Source organism: Macrobrachium rosenbergii, chromosome 12 (assembly GCF_040412425.1).
Source record: "Macrobrachium rosenbergii isolate ZJJX-2024 chromosome 12, ASM4041242v1, whole genome shotgun sequence".
In the NCBI taxonomy this organism is placed as follows: domain Eukaryota; kingdom Metazoa; phylum Arthropoda; class Malacostraca; order Decapoda; family Palaemonidae; genus Macrobrachium; species Macrobrachium rosenbergii.
In genome coordinates, this window is record NC_089752.1 from 5630395 (window position 1) to 5656470 (window position 26076).

Below are 26076 nucleotides of genomic sequence, written 5' to 3' on the forward strand. Positions count from 1 at the left end.
AGATGCATCATAACTTTCTTCATCTTGTAGCATCCCTGCTATGAAGAAATCCTGGCTGAAGGAACCAGACTGTTGTATAACCTGGTACCAGCCAGGTTGGTTTGTGAAAGATCACTACAGTACTCCGTTCTACCTTGAAAAGGGAACAGTGGCTTAGTGTCAGGTGAAGTGCTTAACCTATCCAACTTGGAGCTACCAAGACGGAATGATCCCCATACTTTATTCTCTCATGCTAGTAAGATGTTTTTGCTTAAATTTATTCTCTTACTCCTAGATTCTGGGCAGGCAACTACCATGGAACAGTCTCTTCCTCTAAAAAATAAAAGAAAAAATACATAAATACCTTGAGGCGAGCCATAAATTTACTGCATAGCAAGTATTTTTACAAGGGGGGTGTTTATCTCAGGGTTTATTTGCAATAACAAGTATGATACAGACTTACTGAGATTAAAACAGTAATTAGATAATAAGAGATAAACACAATTCCAACATACAGGTCTTAAGTGCAAAAAGTGGCAGGAATCATCACAGGAATCTGAAGTAAATGTTATTTTGATTTGATTTATGAAATTTTGGCTATCAAAACTAGAACACTTTTGGCCATTCAACACTTAAGACAGTGAGACAAGGGAGTTGGAGTGGTTGACCAGCAAGATAAAGAGATTCATAAACTAAAACATAGGATGTACAAAGATCTTAGGTGGAAATGGGAGAAAAACCTCACAAATGCACTAAGATGTAACACTTAGAAGTGGTGGACAGCAAAATTGAAGAAAGAAAGTGATAACAGAGGTAAAATAAAACACTAAGAAGAGTATATACAGTATACTGTACAGCTAAGGCCAAAGGGGTGCTGTAAACACTCTTCAGTGACACCTACAGTACACCACAAGAGGTCATAATTGTTGGTGTCCATTGAGGATCACTAGTTCTTTATTGCTTACCATGGTCCATGGTGTGAAACAAAGTAAACAGGTGTGCAGAAATGGAGTCCCCAGTGTCTTATGCAGATAATCCAGTGTTCACAACCAAAATTAGAACAGAAAGTTTTTGACATGTATAGACAGAAGTGTAAATTGGGGAAAACAGGGTAGAGATTAAAAGTAAGAAAAACCAAACCAAGTGACTTGAAACCAAAAAGTCGAGTTAAGAAGTGGCTGTATGGATGTTGCAGGAGAGGTGTAAGGGTGAATGCAATGTTATTTATCAAATGCAACAAATGGTGTTACATATGCTCAGCAATGCAAAATGTGAATGAGTAACGGATTTTTGATGCCTGAAATGCATAAGAGCAAATAGTACACCGAGCAGACATTGGAGGAGGCAGAACATTTCCATTACCTGGACAAATTACTGAATGGTGAAGTTGATTCTAAGAAGGTTGTAAGAACAAAAGCAGTAACACAATGCAGGAAGTGGAAAGGGATGGCTTGATTACAGGTAAATAAGTCTCCCACTAGTAAACTGGGCAGGATGAAACAGCCCTAGAGATAACTAAGCAATGAGAGTAAAATTTTGGACATTCTTTAATTTAAAATCAAATAACAAAAACATAAACAGATAAACCTTCCAACATGCAAGACAGGATCATAGAAATACACTACTAGTAAGAGTAAAACCAAACTTGAAGAATACTAATTGTAGGCATCACTTGACTGAAACAAAATTGTTTTTTTAGTTAAATTAACAACCGTAACCAGTATCCATAACAAAAGGTCACTTTTTCTCATAATACAGTATAAGTTTCCTCTCCAACTAATTTTTGGGAGTGCAAATTAAAATCTCCATTCCTTCCATCATGTATTATCATAAACATAAAAATATGACAATGATCCCTGTTCAAATGATTGTAACTATAAACAGTATGTTCAATTTTCTTACAAATGAATACTATATTAACAAAATTTCTTACTATACAAATAACCATGTACAAGACTAACAATGCTATTGGAATATTTCTTCTCAACTAATTGCTTCCGGTTTAGCTGGTGGTGCTGATGCTGCTTCTTCTACTGCTGAAACCAAGGCTGCACTAAAAATGGTTTTCTTGACTTCGTGAGCACTTCGCCATGAGACCTAAAGGTATAAATAAAATAAGAATAGAAACCAAGAGCCAAAGACTATAATTTGCTCCTGTCATAACTAAGAAAAACAATAATTCAAAAGTAATATAATGAACTGGTAGCCCAGGATTGCAATCTTTCAAAATAATTAAAATAACTCTCTATGGGGAAACAGGTCCGGCAAAAGACCAGGCTTTCATAAACTAACCTTACACCTGAATGAGGCCTAATGACTAATGTTTGCCAAAACTAAAAATACTGAAAAAATTAAGAACTCCAAATACGGTATGAAACTACTGTAGATCCGAACCTTGTGTTTTCTATGTTCCACCGCTGCCTCTGCTCTCTTTATCATGATAGCTTCAGTGAATATGCCTTCTCGAGAGGCATAGGTGGTCATCTGCCAGTCTAATGCCAAATTCGTAATCTCACGACCCGACATACCTTCCGTCATTTCAGCAACTTTTGAGCATGCCTTACTGTAGTCAAATTCTGCAACTTTTAATCTCCTAAAAGCAAGAAAAATACAATGGGTTAAAATATTAACCTTACTGTAAGAAAACGAGATACAACACTTAAAATTATATGCAATAATAAGATGCGCAAAAGAAAAAGTATATATAAATAAAAAGTAGTGTTCTAAGGTTATCAAAAATAAATAAAAGCAAACAGAGGTGGCAAATACAATAAAGGTGTTCAGTACTCAGACAATTCCCATATAACATGATTTAAATACAGTAATGCTATCACCAATATTCAGGAAAATTTTTTAGAATATTTTTAATCTGCCTACACAAGGAATGTTTTGAAATACTGGAAATACAAAATGAAAATGCACGGCTTCTCAAAACTAACCAAACACTTATGAAAATCACATTAACCAGTTCACTGTTTATTAATACACCATGTAAACAGACTACCTTATATGCACAATTCTACTACTTGCAGATGTTCCATAAACCTGTGGTTCACTGTCAAGGTGAAAATTTGCTGATAATTCTCACAAACTGCAATATTATATATTCCAGAATATTCAGGAAAATTTTTGAACATTATAAACCACAAATCATTCCTGAACTTTTCTCTGTGCTGATAAACCTCCATCTACCAGCTTCACTCTCATAAGAGGCACTTTGCTGAACTGAAATTAGGCTTCTATGAGTAAATTCAGGTGCATATGTCAAGCATTGCCAGCAAAAATGGACTATGTAGTCAATGATACTCAGCATATAGCTTGGTCAGCAGCTGGCCCCCTCTGCGGCTCCAGAGCTACCCCCATTCCACTGTGCATTTCTGCAGCATCAGCATCTTAGCAGCACTACCAACCTCCTGTATGTGATTTGCATGTTACAACTTTGCCTCAAGCAAATTTTCCCTTTGGTCTTTCCTTTGCTCTTCTGGTGTATCACTGTTTAATGAGAACTGTTCAATCAATTAATTCTTTTGTCACACTTTATCATCATCATTCTCAGTAAGAGATCTCTTCTTGATAATTTTGCGTTATAGATTAGTTTATTTTTGAGTATACAGGAAACGGATTCCATAAATGCTTTCTCTTCAAGGAAAGGGATTCCCTAATTGTTTTTTATTATATTTGCAGATTTAAAGTGTGCTGAACTGGTTAAACAAAGTCAACCTGTGTTACGTTGTACTAAATCATGCTAACATTAATCTGCATAGTTTTGGTGTTAGAAAGGTACTTTTGACCATTTGTTAAGTGTTGCAGCCTTTATTCACTCCTGAGAACAGAGCCGGTTACATTATGTACTATGAAAGAGAGCCAAGTTGTTTGCATATTTCTGCTCTGAGGTTGTTTATGCGACAGTGATCCATCTTCATATCTCAGTAAATGTGTCAGGGGTTGATTGGTAAGACTTGCAACTCTTTTGTCTTCCCTTGATAAAGTTTCCTGTTTTTTGTAGCCATCTTGCCAGGAACAACAGTATTCATCACTGAAAATGTGTGGAGTATGTGAGAATTAAGCTGTGGAACAGTAGTTTAGGTACACCAGGAAGAGATCTTAAAGACAGCAAACTCCTAAAGCGCTGGTGGACATGTATACTGGACTCCTTGATTGGTGATATATCACTATGTTACGGGGTACATCCTCAGACAGTGCATCACTTCATGTAGCGTTCACTTCCAGAGATGGATGCACTTACAACATAAGCAAAGCAGTAGAAAGGCTGCAGCCATGGCCTTCATCAACCACGTCTTCACCAGAACTTAGACCAGCTTCCCAGGGAATTGCCCCTCACCCTGGGCTATGTGGCCCTGTCATCACAATGTCTGAGTGACAAAGTTTTGACAATAATCCTACTGCTCCCACAGAAAGCTTCTACACAAACTATGGTACAGTTAATGATGTCACTACTTCGATTCTTGCAATTCCAGCATTTCTGCTGTTCTTGGAGACTGATTGCCTCCCAAACCTTTTCCAAGCTATGAGGCTTTTGTCATTGGAGGATGAGAAGGTCATGACTTTTCTCTTTCGGAATGTTCCTAAACACAAGGAACACTGTTTCCTTCTGGCCCAGACAGGCCATATGCAGGCCCTATGAAAAAGTTATCGTCGGATAACTGAGCACAACTCTGGATCAAGTTCCATGAAGCCTAAGAAATCTCAGCGTTGGTGTGCTCAAGTACGCCAGAAATAACAGCCATCTAGGTTCTAGAATGCGATGCCACTCGACTTTCTTGCAGTTTTACCTTAAAAGGCATAACACTATATAAATGTCTAAGTATTTCTCAGTAGGCCCTATAGTTGCAGAACACCTCTCTCTCATTCTCCCTCCTAAGTAGTGATAAGATATTGTATGATAAGTTTTAATGAACAAGCAAAGTCTTTAAAATAAAATGTTTTCATATAAATCCATTGACCATACAGATCTTTGTCTTTCTCCAGTCCCTTCATGCATCTGATTCCTATTTTGGGAACACTGGAATGAGCATAGGTGTGATGCAGAGCTCTGTCCGCAAGAAGTCGTTATGTTTTTTCTGAATTTAAATGGGTGCAATTAAGGCATCTTAGTATTACTGGGTTTGTATGGATACAAAAAAATTTTTATAATAAAACATCCCTTCCTGTTAAACTTTGCAACAAACTTGGGCTTCCAAGATTGCAGATTGAGATCAATATTAAGTAGTTTCAATACCAGATCCATGTGAAACTGAGTTATCTGTTATTTCTCTCCCGTAATTAAAGCTCTAAAAAGTAACAAACATCTTAAAGTAAAACAATATTACCTTTTACTGCAAGAAGTCGTTATGTTTTTTCTGAATTTATATGGGTGCAATTAAGGTGTCTTAGTATTACTGGGTTTGTATGGATACAAAAAAATTTCATAATAAACATCCCTTCCTGTTAAACTTTGCAACAAACTTGGGCTTCCAAGATTGCAGATTGAGATCAATATTAAGTAGTTTCAATACCAGATCCATGTGAAATTGAGTTATCTGTTATCTCTCTCCCGTAATTAAAGCTCTAAAAAGTCACAAACATCTTAAAGTAAAACAATATTACCTTTTACCCTCTGCAGCAGGAAGCAAAATATATTTTTCGAAATATGGCGCGCTGTCGCTCCACGTTCGGTTGTGTTAGTAAGAAGCTCAACAATTTCGTGAACCTTTCGATCAACAGCTGGCAAAGTCGAGAACTTCCGGTGTGTTTGAAGCCAGCACCATCATAAACCTGTAAATAACATTGTGGAATTTATTTCTTCTTGTGTCCTTCAATCAGTCCTGGCTGTAAGACTGAAAGCTGAACATCATGAATAACAAATTATACAGACAAATAAATGATATGTTACAAAGTTGCGCTGGAAAAGTCAAAAGTGCAGTTATGACTAGTGAGATCTTGTAGCCTTTTGCTGCTAACTAAACTAAGCAGCTTGTATTTTTTTTCATTAATGATGTAAAGTTAAAATCATGCTGGTTCCTTAATTTTACACCAAATAATAACTAATAAAATATTGACCATTTTATAAAACCTCTGGTAGTGTGATGCTAACAGTAACGTAGTGCTCGCCTGCACAACACCCTCTAAATAAGAGATGGCCAATAACAGTTATCTAACAAAGGTTTGAGTACTGTACACTGAAATATAACATGAAGCTTATGAAGAAAAATTTACTATGAAGAAACATGAACAGCATAAAAGAACAGCGCACCTATTCAGAGTATATTGAATTTCCAAACTATAGATAAAATACAGAGTAACAAGGAATCTTACTTGTCAGTTTGAGTACCAGTTCGATATAAAAATGCAGATATTGCCATTCTCAGTTCTTCACTAATGTTCTCGTGACGTTTCCTTAAAAATCCTTCAGCCTCATCAATAAATAGCACAAGACCTTTGCGTGATGTTGATGCCCAGTCAAAAACCTACGAAGACAACACAAACACAAATGGACATTTAATATAAAAAAAAACTTTACACTAACATATTGATAACCATCCATTTGTTTTATAGTGATGAAATGCCTGGCAAACTTGCTAAAGCTCATGATGAATGACATGATTTTATATAATGAAAACATAAAAAAAAAAATTATACTTGCGCTTGGAGAAAATAAGCAGTATGGAAAAACTACAAAACGTAAGAAAACAGACTCATACATAATGTCCACATATTGAATGGGAGAATCTGTTATAACAAAACCCAGACTTGTGCGATTGACTTGACTTTTTTTACTAAAGTGAATATCAAAATAAGTTACATTATTTTACCCTTGAAATATTCATAATTGTATACCAGACAGACATGAATTTCCTGAACCAAGCACAATTAAAATCAATTGCAAGTGTGCTGGCAAAAGATATGAAAGCCATCTATTTAGTGGTTTTGGCTGGCCTGTAAAGTGTATTTATTTATTTTTCCTGCTGGAGCTGGTTGCTACAGTAAAAGAAGTGGCACAAATTTTTGATCCCCTACCATGTTCCTATCACAACCCAAAATTCTAAACTATATCTTTAAAGGTGCTAAGACTATCCAAAGTCAAATCCTGGAGAAGAATAGTACGAACAACTCTATATCAGGTACTGTCTTGACAGTGAAGAAAACAAGTCTGTCCGAAGCACAAAGTTCTTCTCTTCTGTAAATATCACATCCTATAAATATAAAATCACTGCATTCTAAGGGCCTCTGAAATAAAGTTTAAGATTACACCTATACTAATACAACTTGAAGAATGAAATAGTGCAAACATATTAAAAAATCTTTGGTAACTCTTACCTTATGAATAGCACCTACAGACTCCTTGCCGAGGAGAGCAATGTCACCACCTGTCATTATAGCATAGTCCATCCCAGAGTGCATTGCTAATTTCTGTGAACACAATACAACAATGGTAAAACAAAAATAAAGCAGCAAAACTGAATGCAAGACAAATCAGTCATCAAATAATTCATGATAAAAATTAACAATTTAACAAAGAATGTCACTCTCAATTCCCAAACCTGTGTTTTAAAAAATAACTTCCTAATTAATTAGCAAACATTACATCACCCAACAGAGAGGAGGTGGTCTCTTTACCATCAAGTACAGTGAAATTATAGGAGGATCAAGAAATTTTATCCATCATCCACCATTCTCTCTTTATTCCTTACAGTTAAATATTTCGTTATCAGGAAACACATCAGAACACAAACGAAAGACTTACTTTTGCAAAAAGTGTCTTGCCGGTTCCTGGAGGCCCATGAAGGAGAATATTCCTGTACATGCCTTTATTATATTTTGTATTCTTTGTAGCAATGGCTATATCCCTGAAATATAACAAAACATTAAGAATTCTGACATGGAAGAAAGCTTCAAGATTTTACACATTCAAAGACTGTAATGACTTTTTTTGGGAGTGGATTGTTCCATCTTGGTCAAGTTTTGTATTCTAAAATTTGTCACTAGTCTAAAATAAGGTAACATTTGCTCACTTGCTTGGTTAAGCATAATTTTGACATTAGATATGTCAAAGAAAAAGGCTGCTTATCAGCATTATATAATACAATTTAATATCAGTTTTCAAAGACAAGACTATACTTTAAAAAGTCTTTCAAACTGCGTTATGACCTATGAAGGCTGCAACTATCTTGAATGAACGTAATTTTAAGAAACTGAAGCAGCAAGGACAACAGTAACTTTTATTCATTATTCATGCTTATGTATATTTCTAAACTCAAATGATAAAGAAAAAAAACTTGAGTCAATCAGAGCTTGAAAAGCTCAGAACACTGAAAATACTGAGACCTTTTGACAATCTTTTTGTAAATGAATTAATTTACAATTCATTTCATTCAGTACTAAAAATAACCCTAAAATTTCTTGGTAGCTGGGCATTGCTCAACATAGATTCCTTCAAATTATGAGTGTATGGTTAAAAGGCAGTACTGATGTTGCCATTTTAAGGCCGTTAGGTAACCTAAAGTGGTGACTATATACCAACATTCTCCAAACAAGGGCTGCATCATAGCCACAATGCCATAACCTTCCACAGGCTTGGATTTGAATTCCCTTGCTTGGGTTACATACTAAATTACTTTCCATGCATCTGATTATTTATTCCTTTAGCCATCATATTTCAAGTTACCGTACTCATTACTAACTTACTGATATCAAAATTCTTTAACAGTCTTCTTCAATTTTTTTTCCAAACTAACATTATGTTATCCAGCAGCTCTGTGGTCAAGGCAGCTATTATTTGGCTGTATAATCAAGTGAACCATCACTTGATTATAAAGCTGTATGTAATAACGACGATCATAAGTAATAATTTTATCACCATACATATTACCTCTAATATGCTATTCATCAAATTTTTTAAATCATTAAGTCAGGAACATAAAATACACTTTTTATAAGTAAGACAACCTTTCAAATTGGCTCCTCATTCATACTCTACCACCTGTTTCTCTACTGGACCTTAAAAATGTATAAAAACCAAACAACAAAGAAGGGCATACAAATAAGCAATGCAAATCTTTGTTACAACAAAGATACTTCCAGTAATCTCTTTTTCACTTTTAATTACATTTTACAGCTTAGCAGGTTTATATACTTCTTGTAAAGAAAAAATGTTAAAACTTGACAACTGAGACAGGATTTCTAGACTCAAAAGCTGACACAAATAAATTCCTGAGGCAAAAATTGGAGTAATAAAAATTGAAATTGGACAGCCTGAGTATGAGAGTGAAGCAAAAGTGTGAAAAGTAAATGCCAAAAGAGCTATGAAGTTAGTGGCCAAAGGAGGTATAGCAACTACCTGTTAGTATTGCTTACAGGAGACCCTTGAAAGAGGACATTCTGAATGTCTTAGCATTTCCTCACAGAATTAAGTATCTTCAAGTTCACACAATAAAACAATATTTAGCAAAGAAATTATGCAGTACTTCCCAATTAAATATTGAAATTTCCAAACTCAGTATTGACCTCACCTAACTCTTTCCTCTACACCTGGGTTAAGAACAACTCCTTCTAAAACATCTTCTGGCTTCTTCTTGATTTTCTTTACAGACTGAACTGGATGCCGCACAGCATCAAACAAACTTATTCTTGAAGTTTCTCGTACCAAAGATGGCTTAGCTAAAACAAGAAATATATAATGTTATATCATCAAACATAACACCCTGTTAATATCTTAATCTAGAATATTTCTAAAACAAATAAATAATAAACATGAATACTTTAAGGTTAGTTGGAAATAAGCATTTCATACGACTAACAGTATAATTATGTCACACAGTGTTGGGTGAAACAAGAGGTTTGGACCGAGGAGTTTGAAATGTTCATGCTTTTTGTAAGAAAACAATAAGTAAACACGCTCTTTAATTGATTTTAAAAGATAATCCACTGTCTTAGAAACATTAAAATAATAAAAGGTTACACAATACATATAAAAAAGATTAAAACCAGCAAACTTTTCTTACCTAGTCTTGCTTCTAAAAATCTAAACAGGATGCCTAAAGACCCCTTAGCAGTGTAGTATCCTGCAGTGAGAGCAACAAGACCAGCAACAGCTGCCTGAATTTTGGCAGGCTCACTTAGGAAAGTATCAATTCCAGTGCCAATTGCAGAACCTGCTGTTCTGTAAAGACCAAACAACTCTTTAAAGTTACCTCCACCATTTATTTTGAAACTCTCACAGAATAAAAAAACATTCTGCCGGCATATCCGCAAACAAAGGACAATATAAAAAAAAGTTACAAGAAAATATAAAAAGAAAATATGCACCACAAAAGTAGAAAATAATGAACACTTCCCTGCATCTCATTTATGGGAGGAATATCTTTCAACGTGGATACTAAAGAAATGTTTGATATTAGTAATAATAATAAAATGAAGAAGGGAACTTACTTTATTGATGCTAATATAGTTTCTCGCTTTTCTATCATGCTCTTCAGAGTAGTTTCTCTGTCCTCGGCTGCTCTAACACGTATCTGCTCTAACGTCAAGTCCTGGTTTTCTCTCTCCATCTTGGCCTTTGCACACATCTCTGCATCAATTCTTTTCATGTCATATTTGTGCCGCTGCTCCAATTCATGTTCAATTGTTGCTTTTATGAGAAAAAAAAAAAAAAGATAATGAAGGAATAAAGACAACAAAATGCATTTCTGAGACCACCCAACTACCACTACACTCTCTATATCTTCTGAATTTTCAAAAAGATAAGTTTGGTAATATGAAAAACTGATAAACATCTATATACAAAAAACTAACCAACTTCTATAAGCAGCGTAAAAAGGATAAAAGCATACTGAATGTTTCATAACCTAACCTAACCTAACCTAATATGCCTCCATTTGTGGTCTCCAAATTTTCAAATGCTATACAGAGCTATCAACTGTAAGTAATATACCTTTATTTAAGTGAAATTATCATGATAAGGCTCTTTTTTTCACTCAATGATGCACTTTCTGGTGAGCTTCTATTAAAAGATTGACAGAATGATCAGAAGGATGGAAAAAATTGTCACTTGACCAAAAACATATCAAAGCATAGATATACAACAGTTCCATAAAACCCAAGTATTTGTTAACTCTTATTTCAACAACCATTGCCACAATTTACAAATATAAAATCAGGTAATACAGATATTAAACTTGGAAATGTATAACTTACATTTCCTAAGGGCTTCTTGCTTTGCTACTGATTCTTCTTGCCTTCTCAAGTTCTCTTCGTTCATTCTCTGTTGTTGTGCTAACTGATCTTCATATCTGTTCAGAAGAAGAATTTCATTACTATCAACTGTTCTATGTCCTGTAAGTACTCAATATACTTAGAAGTAGGGCATGGAAAGGAAGAAAGCATTAAATAATTAAAAACAATAAAAAAAGTCCAGGTAAACTAAGTGAAAATGAAAATAAAGTATTAAAATAACTAATTCAAGATCATGAAGTACCGTATCTGATGATGTATAAGACCCAACCTAATTTCAGGAGGGTATAAAAAAAGAGAATAAAGAAGAAACTTTTTTGTTTACACATAAGATCTGGACTTTATCAAAATACATAGCTGCAATATGGCAGAAAAAAAACTTGGGTGAAGCATGCACCTAGGACAATACGAAGTCTTTTTAATAATAATTCTCCAGTGATAAAGGAGAAAACAAAAGCAACTTAGGTATGGCAGAAACACTTAATACATACATCCATTTCAAATTCTCATGGATAACTCTCCCAGCGACAATGAATTTATGAGTGCTTTATTTGAAAATAACAAAAAAAAAAACAAACAAACAACCCTTTGGGATAATATACAAAATTTCAAAGTTTGTGTCATCTGAATAAGATTTTTACTAAGCTTAGTTCCATAAAGTCATGTACATGATTTTTTCTTATGTAAAGACAATGTGTAGATATAGCCTAGAGGCTACCCTGTATGTGTATACGTACAAGTATGCATCACATAAGTAAACTATGCACTTACTGTGGCCCCCAACCCTCTCTTTCTCTCCCTCTCTGGTACAGTATTTTTATTGATATTTATTTAATGCAGTAAAGTACTGTATTTAATATAGTAATAAAGTACCATATTTAATATAGTAATAAAGAGTTACAAATATTTTTCAGTTTGAGTATATGCATATGTACACATACGCCTCATGTTAAGTGAGCTATGTTCAGCTTCCCCCCAACCTCTCTCTGGGTTATTCTTTGTAAGAAAAAAGATTTAACAGAAATGACAAATTTTCTATAAAAAAATTTTTTTAGAGAGAGAGAGAGAGAGAGAGAGAGAGAGAGAGAGAGAGAGAGAGAGAGAGAGAGAGAGAGCATTGCTGTACAGTAAACCCCGTATTCACGGTCTCACTAATTGCGGACTCACCCATTCGCAGATTTCTCTGTGGAACGTATATACCCATTATTCGCAGAAAATTCGCACATTTGTGGTATTTTTCAATGAGAAATATTCACTAATTACTGATTTTCATATCATTTTCATGACTAAATGCACTTTTTGCACTAAAACTATTAAAATACTCAGGTATAAACATTTTTAGAGGGTTTTTTGTGTTTAAACTATCAAAATAGGCAGTTCTAAATGTTTTCAGAGGAGTTTTAAGTATTCCCGGGGTTTGACGTACAGTACAGTATATTGTTTCAGTGTGCTTGTGTCTGCTGCCTAATGCATCAATGAGTCTGTGTGTCTCTGTTGTTGGCTGTAGCAATTTATGGATTACGGATTTATCTGATTTCTCACAAGAATACACAGAGGACTCTCTGAGAGAGTAGACAGTCCTCTGTATATCTCCACAAGAAATAAATATCGAAAATGTAAGGTTTTTTCATACATTGATACAGCAGGTGACACACACACACACTGATATATCAGAGGGCAGACACAAACATACTGGAAAAATGCACACCAATGCAATTACTTTACATTTGCACACTCCAAAAAAAAATCTTTTTCTTTTATACAGAATTTGGGATTCTCTATTTTGCTACTTCAAGCACACTTCACACTACAGGTTATCAATGACTAGGTTTTTTTTTAACCGGTATAAAAAGAATACATAAACTCAATTTTACATGACAATGATACATTAGTTTCTTAAACATGACTGAAAATAAAATAGTAATACTGTAACCATCTCTTTATAAGATTATCAACAAAATTTAAGTGGCAATTCTTAAATGGTAGCAATTTAAGTAATACAATACTGTTCTAGATTTGCATGACATCATCAAATTCCATTGGCAATGGGTAACTCACAAAAACTAGGTAACAGCACCATTGAATTCCATTCTTGCCCAAGTTGGACTTTTCTTTGCTTTTCAGTTCATTAAAATTTCTTTTGTTTTCATAGTTAACCGACTCCCTCAATCATTCTTTTATAACACTTATTTTCTAATTTCTACTTTTTAGATTTTGTTTTATTCTTCATAACTCTGCCACTATCCTAATTATCACTATGAATGTTTTGTTTGAGAGTTTAGGATTTAATTAAAAAAAAACTGAAAATTAGGTACTGTTTATTGATAATGAATGATGAAATGACAGTTCACACTAATGCCATTTTAGAAGGATTAATTTAAGTAACTGGCAACCCTTTGAGTAAATACCAGTAATATTAGAGCATTATGGAGTTTGACTAGGTACGAACACTGGCATACACAACCCTGGTGTATGTTTTTTGGGGAAAAAAGGGAGCCTTATCTGCCCCCATTATATTAATTAATAAGACATAATGCAAAATAATTAATGAAATACCTCAAAAAGAAAACTATGGGAGAATAGAGAACACAAAGTTTATAGTTATTTAAAAAAAACACCACACTTAGAGACAGACATAGTGCATAAAAAAATGCAAAGTAAATGCACTATGAAAATATACCAACCAAGACATGCGACCTAATGGCGGCCTACGTCCTGGTCCTTATAGTGTATTTTCATAGCACTAGTGTGTCATCTTCACCCTTTCTTGTGCACCTTTAACCTTGATGTTTGTGAAAAAACTGATTACACTTCATGTTAATTTTTTCTTTTCTACACCTTTCATTAATTACCTTGTAATTTTATATCAATTACTTAACAATATATTTTGTTTTAATTTTAACTTACTGTCTTGTAAAAAGGTCTACTTTTCATACTGCAGTCAGCTGCATTCTCAAGAATGTAGTCTTTCCCTCCTGCTACTTCTACCACCTTAATTCATGTTTTTTCACTACACATGTATTCCCCAGATCCTTTCCAGATGTGATTTGTACTTTTTTTCTGGTTTGGATACTTCTGCATGCAACATTCATACAATACTGAAGAGGAAGGTCAAAGTTCAGATGGAAGGATCAAATAGCAAATGACATGCAGAAGAAAGGTCTTAAGGAGTCAGGATGGATTGGATAGAGGAACGTGGAGAAGGCTGATATGAAACAGCAACCCCATAGAGAATTTGGGTAAAGCTGAAGGCAAAGAAGAAGTAGTAGTAGTACAAGCATATTAATTGGTAGCAATGTGCAGTAACAGCTTTGTAGGACTCCCTCTGCAAAAACAGCAATTCAGTTCTAATCATCACTTGATTATGTTTTCACACATCTCTATATTGGCTATGTATTTTTAATGTTTATAATGTATATTCACAACCACAGCACTTGTTAGTGTCTACTTGTTCGTAATTTCCCAGATTATGTTTTCCTTGACTCATACAACTGTCCATCCTTATCTTTTAATAGGTGGACTTAGTCTTTTCTGAAAGATCAAGCCCCATTCTTTTATCATACTCTTTTCTGTTCTCATTTTCTTGCAAGTGCATCTATGTCACAAAGGTGAGCGGAATGGGATTAAATTAGTTTTCATTATTAGTTGTATCAATGTAGATTCAAGGATGTTTCTGAGCAATAAAATGAGTCAGTCTTTTTGGTCAGTTGTAACTGAGCATTTATGTTGATCTATTCTGGAACTTAATTCCTTTACTTGTTTTCTTTGTAATATTTTGTTCCCGTGTATGTAGTTAACTTGAAAAAGCCCTAAGACTTAAGTAAAAGGTGAAAGATCCTGCATGCACACACAAAATCACACTGCATACTGTACATTTGTCATTGATTCATTCCAAAACTCACGACAAAGTTGTATATATTATTTTAAAAACCCACCTACAGCAACCCAATAATGTCACTAATACAGTCAAGTTATTAAAAAATTCACCATTTTTACTGTCTTTTTAATAGATTTATACATTCTAATGTAAAGAACCCCAAAAATTTTTACAAATACTGTACGTCATGAAATGGCAGAAGCACTTGCACCATATAAATAAATTTTTAAGGAAATGACAAGACAAAAAAAAGTCAAACAGAAATTACAATGTATTTCCCAAAGGTCAAACCCCGAAATGTGGTTTCTCCTCCCACCCCCTCCAGCTCTTCCAGCCCTGCCATCACAGATGCTAAGAGACCACCCACTCCTCCTCCTCCTCCTCGTAAAAATGTACAAAAGTAAAGAGGGTGAAGATCCTTAACATGCACCTCTACTTATAGAATAAATTATAATAATGATGAACGTTTTTATACGTATGTCTGTTGCGGTGTGTAAGCCTTAAGTGCATGTTAATAACTGTGTGGCAAGAACTCCATCAACGTATTGTATCATCATCATGTGAAAGACCTAAGAGGAAATGGATATGAATTAGCATATCCTTACACATGTATATGGCGACTGGCATTTTCAAGATTACAGTAATGTTTCTCAATTAGCACTGTTTCATGTCCAGTATGAAACAGGCTACAATACTGCATGTATACATGACTGTAATATCACAGTGCAGGATAGGTATAGTATGCGTGTAAGGCAGACAATATTTAAAACATCTTTTAGCTTTTAAATGATTTTAAACTTTAAATTACATTATTTTTTATATCTTAACATACATTTTAATGTATTTAATACTTTTTTATTATTGTTAGATTTTAATTTTATAGTAGCCGGTTTTCAATATTTTTTACTGACAGACATTAAGTTGCAAAGATGTCTGTCAAATTCTGTTCTTCCATACATATATACAGCAGCACCTCAACTTAACAGAAAGTTAGGGGCTGCTTTTCCAGTAAGTAATGAAATCTGTTAAGTAATGAAGACTAGCATATTACCTACATATTAGGGTGCACAAGTACATAATAGCCTATCGTAAGTGGCATTTTGTAAATATCATTCAATTTAAAATCTTTACTCACTTATTAAAATTCAGATATATATCTGCAAAATGCATTGATTATTGTGCATGTACCTGTATCTACTTACACTTAATACATAAAATACTGTATAAAAATTCCTTAAATATATGTATATATATTCATATACATATATGTTTCTTTTTCAACATAGCCCACCCTCAATTCTTTATAAAAAAAAAAATTGAGGGGGAGAGAGAGAGAGAAGGGCAGGGGCAACAATCAGTGAGTACAGTACTGTTACCCAAGAGGAAAGCGCTGGTCATGTGTGTGTTTGTTCACTGTCAACCCTTACAAGCTCATCCAGGAAAGCGTTAGTCAAAACAAGTTTGTTTGTTCATTCACCATCTAGCACAAACAAGAAAGCCTCCGTTGTATGTGTAAGTTTGTTCATTCAGTCTAATACCTCTAGTGTACTTAGTGGGTTATCCACTACTAGCAGATTCCCCAAGTCAGTGCAAAATACTTGCATTACAGTATTTTTTTTGGACTCGAGCAAGTCCATTAGCAGAATCCTTAAAACTTGCATAAAATCTCTGTTATATCTCTAAGGCCTAAGAACTACGGTGAACAATGCCTTTATGCCTAACCTTTTACGGGACAACTGATCCTGATATTGTGCTTTCTGTTGATCAAGCTTTGATTGTTCTTGTAAAGTCTTGCGTCTTTCTTCTTGTTCTATCCGTTTCCCCTCTGCTTTAGCTGCTTCAATTTGTACCTATAAGAGACTAGACTGTAAGGTCTGAAACATGCATTTTGAGTACTGCAACAGGCATTTGAGCACCAAAACAAGCATTTTGATTAACCCTTAAACGCCGAGCCTCTATTTACAAAAACGTCTCCCGTATGCCGGCAGCGTTCGGGAGTTAGCGCCAAAGCGGAAAAAAAGTTTTTTTCAAAAAATCAGAGCACGCTTAGTTTTTAAGATTAAAGAGTTAATTTTTGGCTCCTTTTTTTGTCATTGCCTGAAGTTTAGTATGCAACCATCAGAAATGAAAAGAAATATCATTATCATATATAAATATTGAAATATAAAAAATTTTCATATATAATTTTATACAAATCGCGCTGTGAGCAAAACGGTTAAAGCTAACGGATTATTTTTTTCTTTGTATTGTACACTAAATTGCGATGATTTTGGTATATAACAAATTGTAAAACAATCAAAAGCAACACAGAGAAAATATTATCACAATATGATGCATGAATCCGTAATCGCGAAAAATTTTTTTCAAAATTCACCATAAATCGAAATATTGTGCTAGAGACTTCCTGTTTGTTGAAAAATGAAGCTAATTATTGAATATTACTAGACTGTAAGTGTTTTAGCTTACAATTGCAGTTTTTGACCATTTCGGTCGAGTTAAAGTTGACTGAAGGTCGAATTTTTTCTATTTATCGTAATTTATATGAAAATATTTCAAAACTGATAAAAGCTACAACCATGAGTTATTTTCTGTTGTATTCTACATGAAATTGCGCACATTTTCATATATAAAAGTTTATGTAACGACTAATATAAAACAGTGCAAACATTACGACAACGTGACGAAAGAATTTCTGAGATGTTCGGCCAAGTTACTGCGCGGACGTAAGGAAAATGTTTTTTTCAAAAATTCACCATAAATCGAAATATTGTGCTAGAGACTCCCAATTTATTGCAAAATAAAGGTAAATGATTGAATATTACTAGATTGTAAGTGTTTTAGCTTACAATTGCGTTTTTTTACCATTTCGGTCGAGTTAAAGTTGACCAAAGGTTGAAATTTTGGCAGTTATCGTGATTTATGTGAAAATATTTCAAAAGTGATAAAAGCTACAACCATGAATTATTTTCTGTTGTATTCTACATAAAATTGCACACATTTTCATATATAAAAGTTTATCTAACGACTAATGTAAAACGATACAAACATTATGACAATGTGACGAAAGAATTTCTGAGATGTTCGGCAGAGTTACCGCGCGCAGACATAAGGAAAAAGTTTTTTTTTTTCAGAAATTCACCATAAATCGAAATATTGTGCTAGAGACTTCCAGTTTGTTGCAAAATGAAGGTACATGATTGAATATTACTAGAATGTAAGAGTTTTAGCTTATAATTGCATTTTTTTACTATTTTGGTCGAGTTAAAGTTGACTGAAGGTTGAAATTTTGGCAGTTATCGTGATTTATATGAAAATATTTCAAAACTGATAAAAGATACAACTATGAATTATTTTCTGTTGTATTCTACATGAAATTGCGCACATTTCCATATATAAAACTTTATGTAAAGACTAATATAAAATGGTGCTAACATTACGACAACGTGATGAAAGAATTTCTTGCATGGACGTAAGGAAAAAGTTTTTTTCAAAAATTCATCATAAATCGAAATATTGTGCTAGAGACTTCCAATTTGTTGCAAAATGAAGGTAAATGATTGAATATTACTAGAATGTAAGAGTTTTAGCTTACAATTGCGTTTTTTTACCATTTCGGTCGAGTCAAAGTTGACCGAAGGTTGAAATTTTGGCAGTTATCGAGATTTATATGAAAATATTTCCAAACTGATAAAAGCTACAACCATGGGTTGTATTTTACATGAAATTGCGCACATTTTCATATATAAAACTTTACGTAACGGCTAATATAAAACAGTGCAAAAATTACGACAAAATGACGAAAGAATTTCTGAAATTTTCGGCCAAGTTACCGCGTGGACGTAAGGAAAAAGTTTTTTTCAAAAATTCACCATAAATCGAAATATTGTGCTAGAGACTTCAATTTGCTGCAAAATGAAGGTATATGATTGAATATTACTAGAATGTAAGAGTTTTAGCTTACAATTGCGTTTTTCAACCATTTCGGTAGAGTCAAAGTTGACCGAAGGTTGAAATTTTTTGTAGTCGACGTACGGTACGTCCACTTGGCACCCAACAGACAATTTTAGTCGACATATGATACGTCCAGTAGGCGTTTAAGGGTTAAGAACCCTCACATGATTCTGGTCTGGTTGTAAAAAAAACTTACAACACAGAAAGGCTTTGTAGTACCCTCCACAGAATGGAATAAGGACTTAAACGTAAGGAAAAAGTTGAGACCAATAATACAATGAAATATTTACCATGACAATGTTCAGATGAGCAAGTGTATGCCAGAAAACTAACAACTTTAAAATGCACATTGGTTTTGGAAAAATAAAAAAACTTGATCGAAAAATACTATGGTACTTTATAACAAGTGAAATGCGTCATCTTTAACAAAAGAATTATGTTATTTATTCATGGACAAACCCGTTACCTAACAAAAATTCAACGAAAAGAGGAGTTCTAGTAACTTCAGCTATGGCTAGAGGTGTTTGGACACCTGATTTCATTGGAGTAGCAATCATAAAGTACAGTATTGGGTTTATTCATGAAACAAATAACAGTTCTCAAATGTCATGAAACAAGTAACGGTTCTAAAATAAGTTTTGGATACTGCTACAATTGACCAAAGTAAGTTTTGTGTTATAATTTACACCGTATTTGTTTTAAAATTTTGTTGCAAGCATCCATTCTGGTAATTAATCACCCAAATTATAAGAAAATTTCTGTATATATATATCTCAAAATACATTCTTTATAAGATGTACCGTAGATCTAAAAACCAGCAGAGTGCCAGCTGAGAACGGAACCCACCCGCCCAACAAGGAACTATAATTAAAGAGAAACCTGGATGTTGACTAACATGGAGATGGTCATAGTTTCTGAGGCTCTTGTCACTGCTTTGATATTACAGCATTTGATGATGTTGATGAGGAAAAACAAGACATGCTGTAAAAGCAGTTGCTTGGAAGATTTCTTATAAATTTTAGATAGAAATGAGAAGAGCAAATTAGAATTTATTACAAAATAATGAAGGATATCTACAACCAACAAGTTTGATACAAACCTCCATTTCTTTTGCCTTAGAAATGATCTCCTTCTGCTTTGTTTCTTCCTGCATTTTTGAAAGTTCCAAAGCTTCCTTTGCAAATTCTGCAATTCAAAGAAGAAATATCAAACTGTGTTTTCTCTGTTATTTCAAACTAAAATATAGTACTGAACACAATAAAACACCATATATCAAGTTAACATTTCGAAATGAGAAGTTAACATGCAATTTCGAAAAGTAAATCACTAGTTCTATTCTAGCCTTATAATGTGCCTGTTTACTGAAAGAAAATCTACTCATACAAACTGCTGAATAAATACAGTACTCGTCTATTTTTACAAGCAATTAAAAAATCCTATAAAATCCTGCAATGATTGCTTATTACCAACATATAGTAGCTAAAGGAGCAAATATAAACATAATTTAATATCCTGTTTGCCAAGAGGAGCAATTCCTTATTACGGTATTCATTATTCATTCCCTTGTCTAGTTTTCTAAAAAAAGGTGCCACCTTACAATCAATGGTAAAAAATGAACTTTTAGTGCATACATGAAATAGTCCCTTTTCATGAAGGCCCATCAAAATAATACCATTGTTAAGCAAAATGTAACTTACATCAAAAGATTTTTGCAATATCAGTGAAATAATTTAGCTGATTTTAGCTGTTCTGTGATGTATGTATTTCACTAAGCAATGTTACATAGTGAGTACATGTACATAAAAGGAGTTCTGTGGGCTCGACATAATCTGCATTTTTTCAAAGAATTAGTCTAATAAAATAAGTTACAGTATAAGTTTATTAAATGTTCCATTTCATTAAGTAAATTAAACTGTTTCAAAACACTGCTATAAGAAACTATAATAAAGTGTCAATGAATTTACCGGTACCTAAGTTAAAACAACCCTCTTCATAGTACTGTATTGTGTTCCATAAGAAAAATACTGAACTTCCAATTCAATGCATTAGTTAACACAGTAAAACTAAATAAACAATGGTAAAAATTCTAATGCAGGCTCCATACATACGGGATTTCTCCAGTTCTTTGGCAGCACGAGCAGCCCTTTCCAAAGCTGCAGAATCAAATCTATATGCTTCCATTGCACTAGGGCCTTTGCCTGAACCACCGTCATCATCTGACCCTCCCCCACCACCAGCAGCAGCTGGCGGAGGAACAAACTGTGAAAAGTCTTGAGGCCGTTGATTCATCCCAAATAACCATGACATGTTTAATCTGAAAATTAAAAAAAAACACCATAAATAACACTATAAATCTGACAGCTGCTATCTAATTTTAATAAAGTATATGAGTTGAACCTACCAATACAAAGATTAGAACTAATACTGTACAACTTAATGATGACAAAAAGTTCACAGCCATGACCTACCAAAAATTTTACAATTGGAGTTTAAGGAATACTGTACAGTAGAGCACTCAGTAGACTTAAGTTATCTCTTATAAAACCTTTGGAAGGTAAATGACTTCCATTCAAAGTTTCAATACAGGTATTCTTCTGACCCTTGGCTTAATACAGTACTACTATTCTTTCAATGACAGGTGACTTTCTTTACATGTTAGGATGTGTATGGCATTACTATTATTTTAAGTACCATACTGAAGTCTAACAAAATCACTAATCATCTTTCTAAACTCTCATGCAACATGTCCTGATAGGGTCCAGAGCCAGAGTGAGATGTCAATACTCCCACTCCAAGAACACTTCAAGAAAGCCATGTGCTGCCCATAAGACATATCAGATGGCAGAAAATATCTGGGTCAATTATAAACTAATGGGTTCAGACAACAGCCTCACCGCTGGGTTCCTTTTGTTGAATGGAAGAAGAGGGCGACACCCCTTGTGAGCCAATGCTCAAAGACAGTATATATGCCAGACGGTCAAGCCTACCTACACTGAAGTCTGTTTCAGCACATAATCAGCCTGACTGCTGCCTCACACAAGAAGGAAAGAGGGAAGAAGGAACAGAAAAAAGCCAATCACTCGACACTTCAACCACCAGCTTTAAGCATTACTAGTGCCTTAGGTGTGTTGCTCTTTGTTTGAGAAGGGCTTGGATGAAGACCAACCTACTGAGCAACCACCACAGGTCCTAAGGAGAAAGTGCCCAAGGACTTGCAGGCAATGTCCCACGGGGTAAAATGAGGTAAAGGTAGTCGGGCACAGCCAGACACCCTCCCTCTTTACTTATTAACCTGAAGACTTCCTCCAAAAGGCCAGGGAATGAGCCAATGCTCCACCTGACAAGCTCTCATCTGGACTGGATGACTATCCTCATTTTAGGAGAAATTATACACCTGCTTGATAATTTCACAAAGCCAGAAAGAAAGTGTGTTCTTGGACACCTTCTTGTGCTATCTGGTCTTTATTGGGTTTGCACCAGGAACAAAAGCATCTCACAAAATGTCCCCCACCAACATAGTTCCAGAGGGAGGGAACTGAAAATCTCTTGAATCTCTAAATAGATATTATTAATAGGTTCTCGGATACATCTTAACCTAGCCTTCCCATGAACCAACCTTGGGGGCTTTACCTCCTGCACCATGGACAACCCCAACGAGATATTGTGCTTAGCAGAACAACATGTATGCAATGTGTTCATTTTATTGAGTCTTAAAATTCATGCATACAAGTTCTTTATAGGTTCCCATATTTATAATAATGACAAGAGGATGTATCCTTGCATGTACCACTACCATACATTTTAAAGTCCTCTTAGAAGGAGTTGTCCTAAGACAGATAAAGACCTGGCACCCTACCCATATCTGGTCACCAGGCCTACCAAAAACCCTGGTTTCCCACTGGGAGCCCCCAGTACCACTAACCTAACCACAGAGGAGGAGATGCGTTATGGTCTAATCAAGCATTTTCCCAAAAAATTCCAGTCAAATTCTTTCAGGTTAGAGTACATCACAAAATACTGGAAAAACTAAATCTCAATGCTGAACTTGGCTAGGATATGGGAAATTCAACTGAGAACGATAGACACATCTCTAATCTTTCTCAGAACGCCATGTCCTGATCTAACCAAACCTTACTTTCCTAACCTGACTTAGGGCACCATGCCTTGACCTGACCAGGGGGGCTTCGCCCTCACCTGGACCCCTCCAAGTGACACCAAATGTTGGAGACATAGACTAAGCTTCCGCTTGGAAGTAATGTTAGAACCTGCTCTTATCATTTTCAAAACTACCCAAGAAATCTGTAAAACATTAACATTAGGCTACCAAGTTCTTGATAATCTCCATGGACATTTGCCTTTCACTTCATTTCTGTCTTTCCCACAAATAGCTTATCCTGTGGTATATCATTTGGCAAAACTGACGACTTCTGCCACGGCCTGGTTCCCGCCAGTTGGGGACCATAATATTTACAGCCTTTTACTTACGTTTTTGTTAGTATTCAAGGCCTTTGCTTGTGTTTATGATATTTACAGTCTTTTTGTTTGTTTTTACGTTCATCTCAAGGGGCTGGTAGTATACCTAAACATGGTGCCCATTTTACACGTAAACTGATAGCTACCGAACCAAAGGGGCACGGTGGTAGTCTTCAGTTTTACCACTAACCAGACTTGCTTTTGGGGCGAGTGTTGAAAGACAAGGACAAGTTCTGCAAACACAAACCAACCTAACCTTTCCTAGAATGCCAAGTCCTGACCTAACCCGACTTCAACTTTCTAACCTCACTTAGGGCATCGTGCCCTGACCTGGCCGGCGAAAGGGCTGTCGTCACCCCTGGACACACCCCCCCGAGAAATACTAAACAACCCAAGGAGGCCTGATCCCATTGTTCTGTAAACTACCATTAACTTTACCCAACCTAAAGTCGGATGCTGTGCCCTAACCCGGCTACCTGGATTCCGGTCCCCCTGGCCCCCTAGTCAGTAGCCTAGTGGTCCCTCACTTAGCATTCTACCTCAGGAAACAATCAACTTTAACACTGGGGTACAATGCTGAGTAAGGGGTTACGAATTACTTGGGGGGGGGGGTTGGTCCGGGGAGGGTGAAGCACCCCCACACCAGCCAGGTTAGGAAGAGGCGTTCGAGGTTATGTTACGTAAAGTCTGATTAGGTCACATTCCCTGACTCCTTATTCTGCATTCCCTCCTACCGTCGAAAGGTCCTGGCCTACCCTAAGGTTGACTGCAGGTCGACAAGGTCATCGCGTAGGATCTTGTCATAGGGTATCCTACCCTACGATATAGGATAGGCTAGTCCTTAAAATGGCTAAAAACTAGTCTGCCTTAGTCTCGCAAGCAAAGTGCTTATAACTAGCACAAAATTGACAGTCAGTGACTGCTACACACAAACAATCTAATTCGAAATGTAATAAATATAATGAAAACCGGCTAAAATGTCCTGTCGAAACTTGGCCAGTTGTCCACGACTGACTTGGATGACCTGGCCAAGTTAGCGAGAGTAAAATGCTTAATTTGTCAAGTTGTCTAAATTACAGATCCATGTACATACTATTGGCCGGCTTCTCTCGAGCAGGGACGTCTCAAAAAATGTTTTCCTTGACTATTCGTAATAGGCGGCGGTAAGCCCAACCCTTGACTTTTCTTCTGCTTAACAATATTGGGTACTTATTACGTACTGTGGTCGTCCTTCTACCAAACATAGTAGAGTACGTATCACTGATCTCATAATATTATTAGATAGCGACATATTTTATTTATTTTAGATTTTCTTAGTGACTCGGCATCATTTTAAAGCTTATCACTAATAAGCCAAAATCCACAATCATATATATGAGCAAAGCTGTGTTTCCGGAATACAAAAATGGTTAAGAACGGGAACTTTCGACCGTTCCGTCGAGCAAACGGCCAAAGCTCCCATTTTTAATAATTTTTTGTAGTTTAAAATTAAAAATACAGCCTTGATCATATACAAAATTGTGGATTTTTACATGTTATCTCCAGTCACAGTATAGTAATACACCATGGATAATTAGAGGGTTGTTTAATAGCTCAATATACTAAACATCGGCTAAACATCTTCAGCAAATATGGAATTAAATTTTACTCATCGGTAATTAGACAAGTCTTGGAAAATAATGTTCAAAGAGGTAACCTGAATAATGTTTGCAATCACTTTAATAAAGAATATCTGAATGTGTAAAATAACTCGGAAGTAAGTTGTTAAGATAGGAAAGGGCGCAGATTATTATTATCATCAAAGCGCAGAAAAAAGCAAAATAGATGAAGATAACAAATAAATAAAGGCAAATTAACATAAACAAAAATACAAATGCATCAGTATCATCTGCGATACGAAATAAAAATTAAGACAATGGAACTTGACGCTGTAAAGTAACATATATCAGCAAACATTAAATTCACCATCGCAATCTACGTATTCACTCCGCAACTCCGTTGTATCACAAGTCTTGGTCTATCTAATCGTGCACCATGGCATTTTAGAGTGTACACATGCTAAAACACATGTGCAAAGTAAAGCATATACTCTTTCTGATGCAATAGCAGACGCTCTCTGGCGGCACGTGTAATATTTTCCCCTTTTTTTACGTTTGTATATTACCAGTGTATTGTGTGGCAAAATTAAACTATAATTTATGTAACCATGCCAGAATAATAGAGTATATTGGTTATTTAGTGTGTGTTTTAAAAATTGCAAGTTGTATAACTTTACTTCAGTCAGCTGTTTATCGATGCAGCATTATTACGTAATGCGATTCAGCATTGTCAGAAAAATTGCTTGATTATTATTACTATTTGCATGCAAAGAGACAGCTATTTTTTCTTTACCAACGAGGGGGCGTAGCCTGTTAAAGTGCTACGCCAATCGTGGTCTTATTAATTTGAGTATGATAATATGAAATAGTCAGAGTTACAGATTTCAGAGGACCGTCATGTTGAATATCATTTAGATTAAATGTTTTATTTTTAGGTGTTTTAATGGGGACGAGTATTGAAATATGTGG

At 35.1% G+C, this 26076-nt stretch overlaps 1 protein-coding gene across 1 annotated transcript; it reads right to left on the reverse strand.

The window, feature by feature from the left end:
- Positions 1-1787: 1787 nt before the first annotated feature.
- On the reverse strand, positions 1788-24768 carry bor (ATPase family AAA domain containing bor). The gene is given in 16 exon segments (XM_067113387.1): positions 1788-2076; positions 2374-2572; positions 5587-5632; positions 5635-5704; positions 5706-5754; positions 6295-6446; positions 7297-7389; positions 7724-7826; positions 9489-9636; positions 9981-10138; positions 10408-10606; positions 11173-11267; positions 16808-16935; positions 20136-20221; positions 21145-21350; positions 24603-24768. Coding segments are annotated over 15 exon segments (1839 nt in total). The 5' UTR covers positions 21344-21350; positions 24603-24768; the 3' UTR covers positions 1788-1962.
- Positions 24769-26076: the final 1308 nt, after the last annotated feature.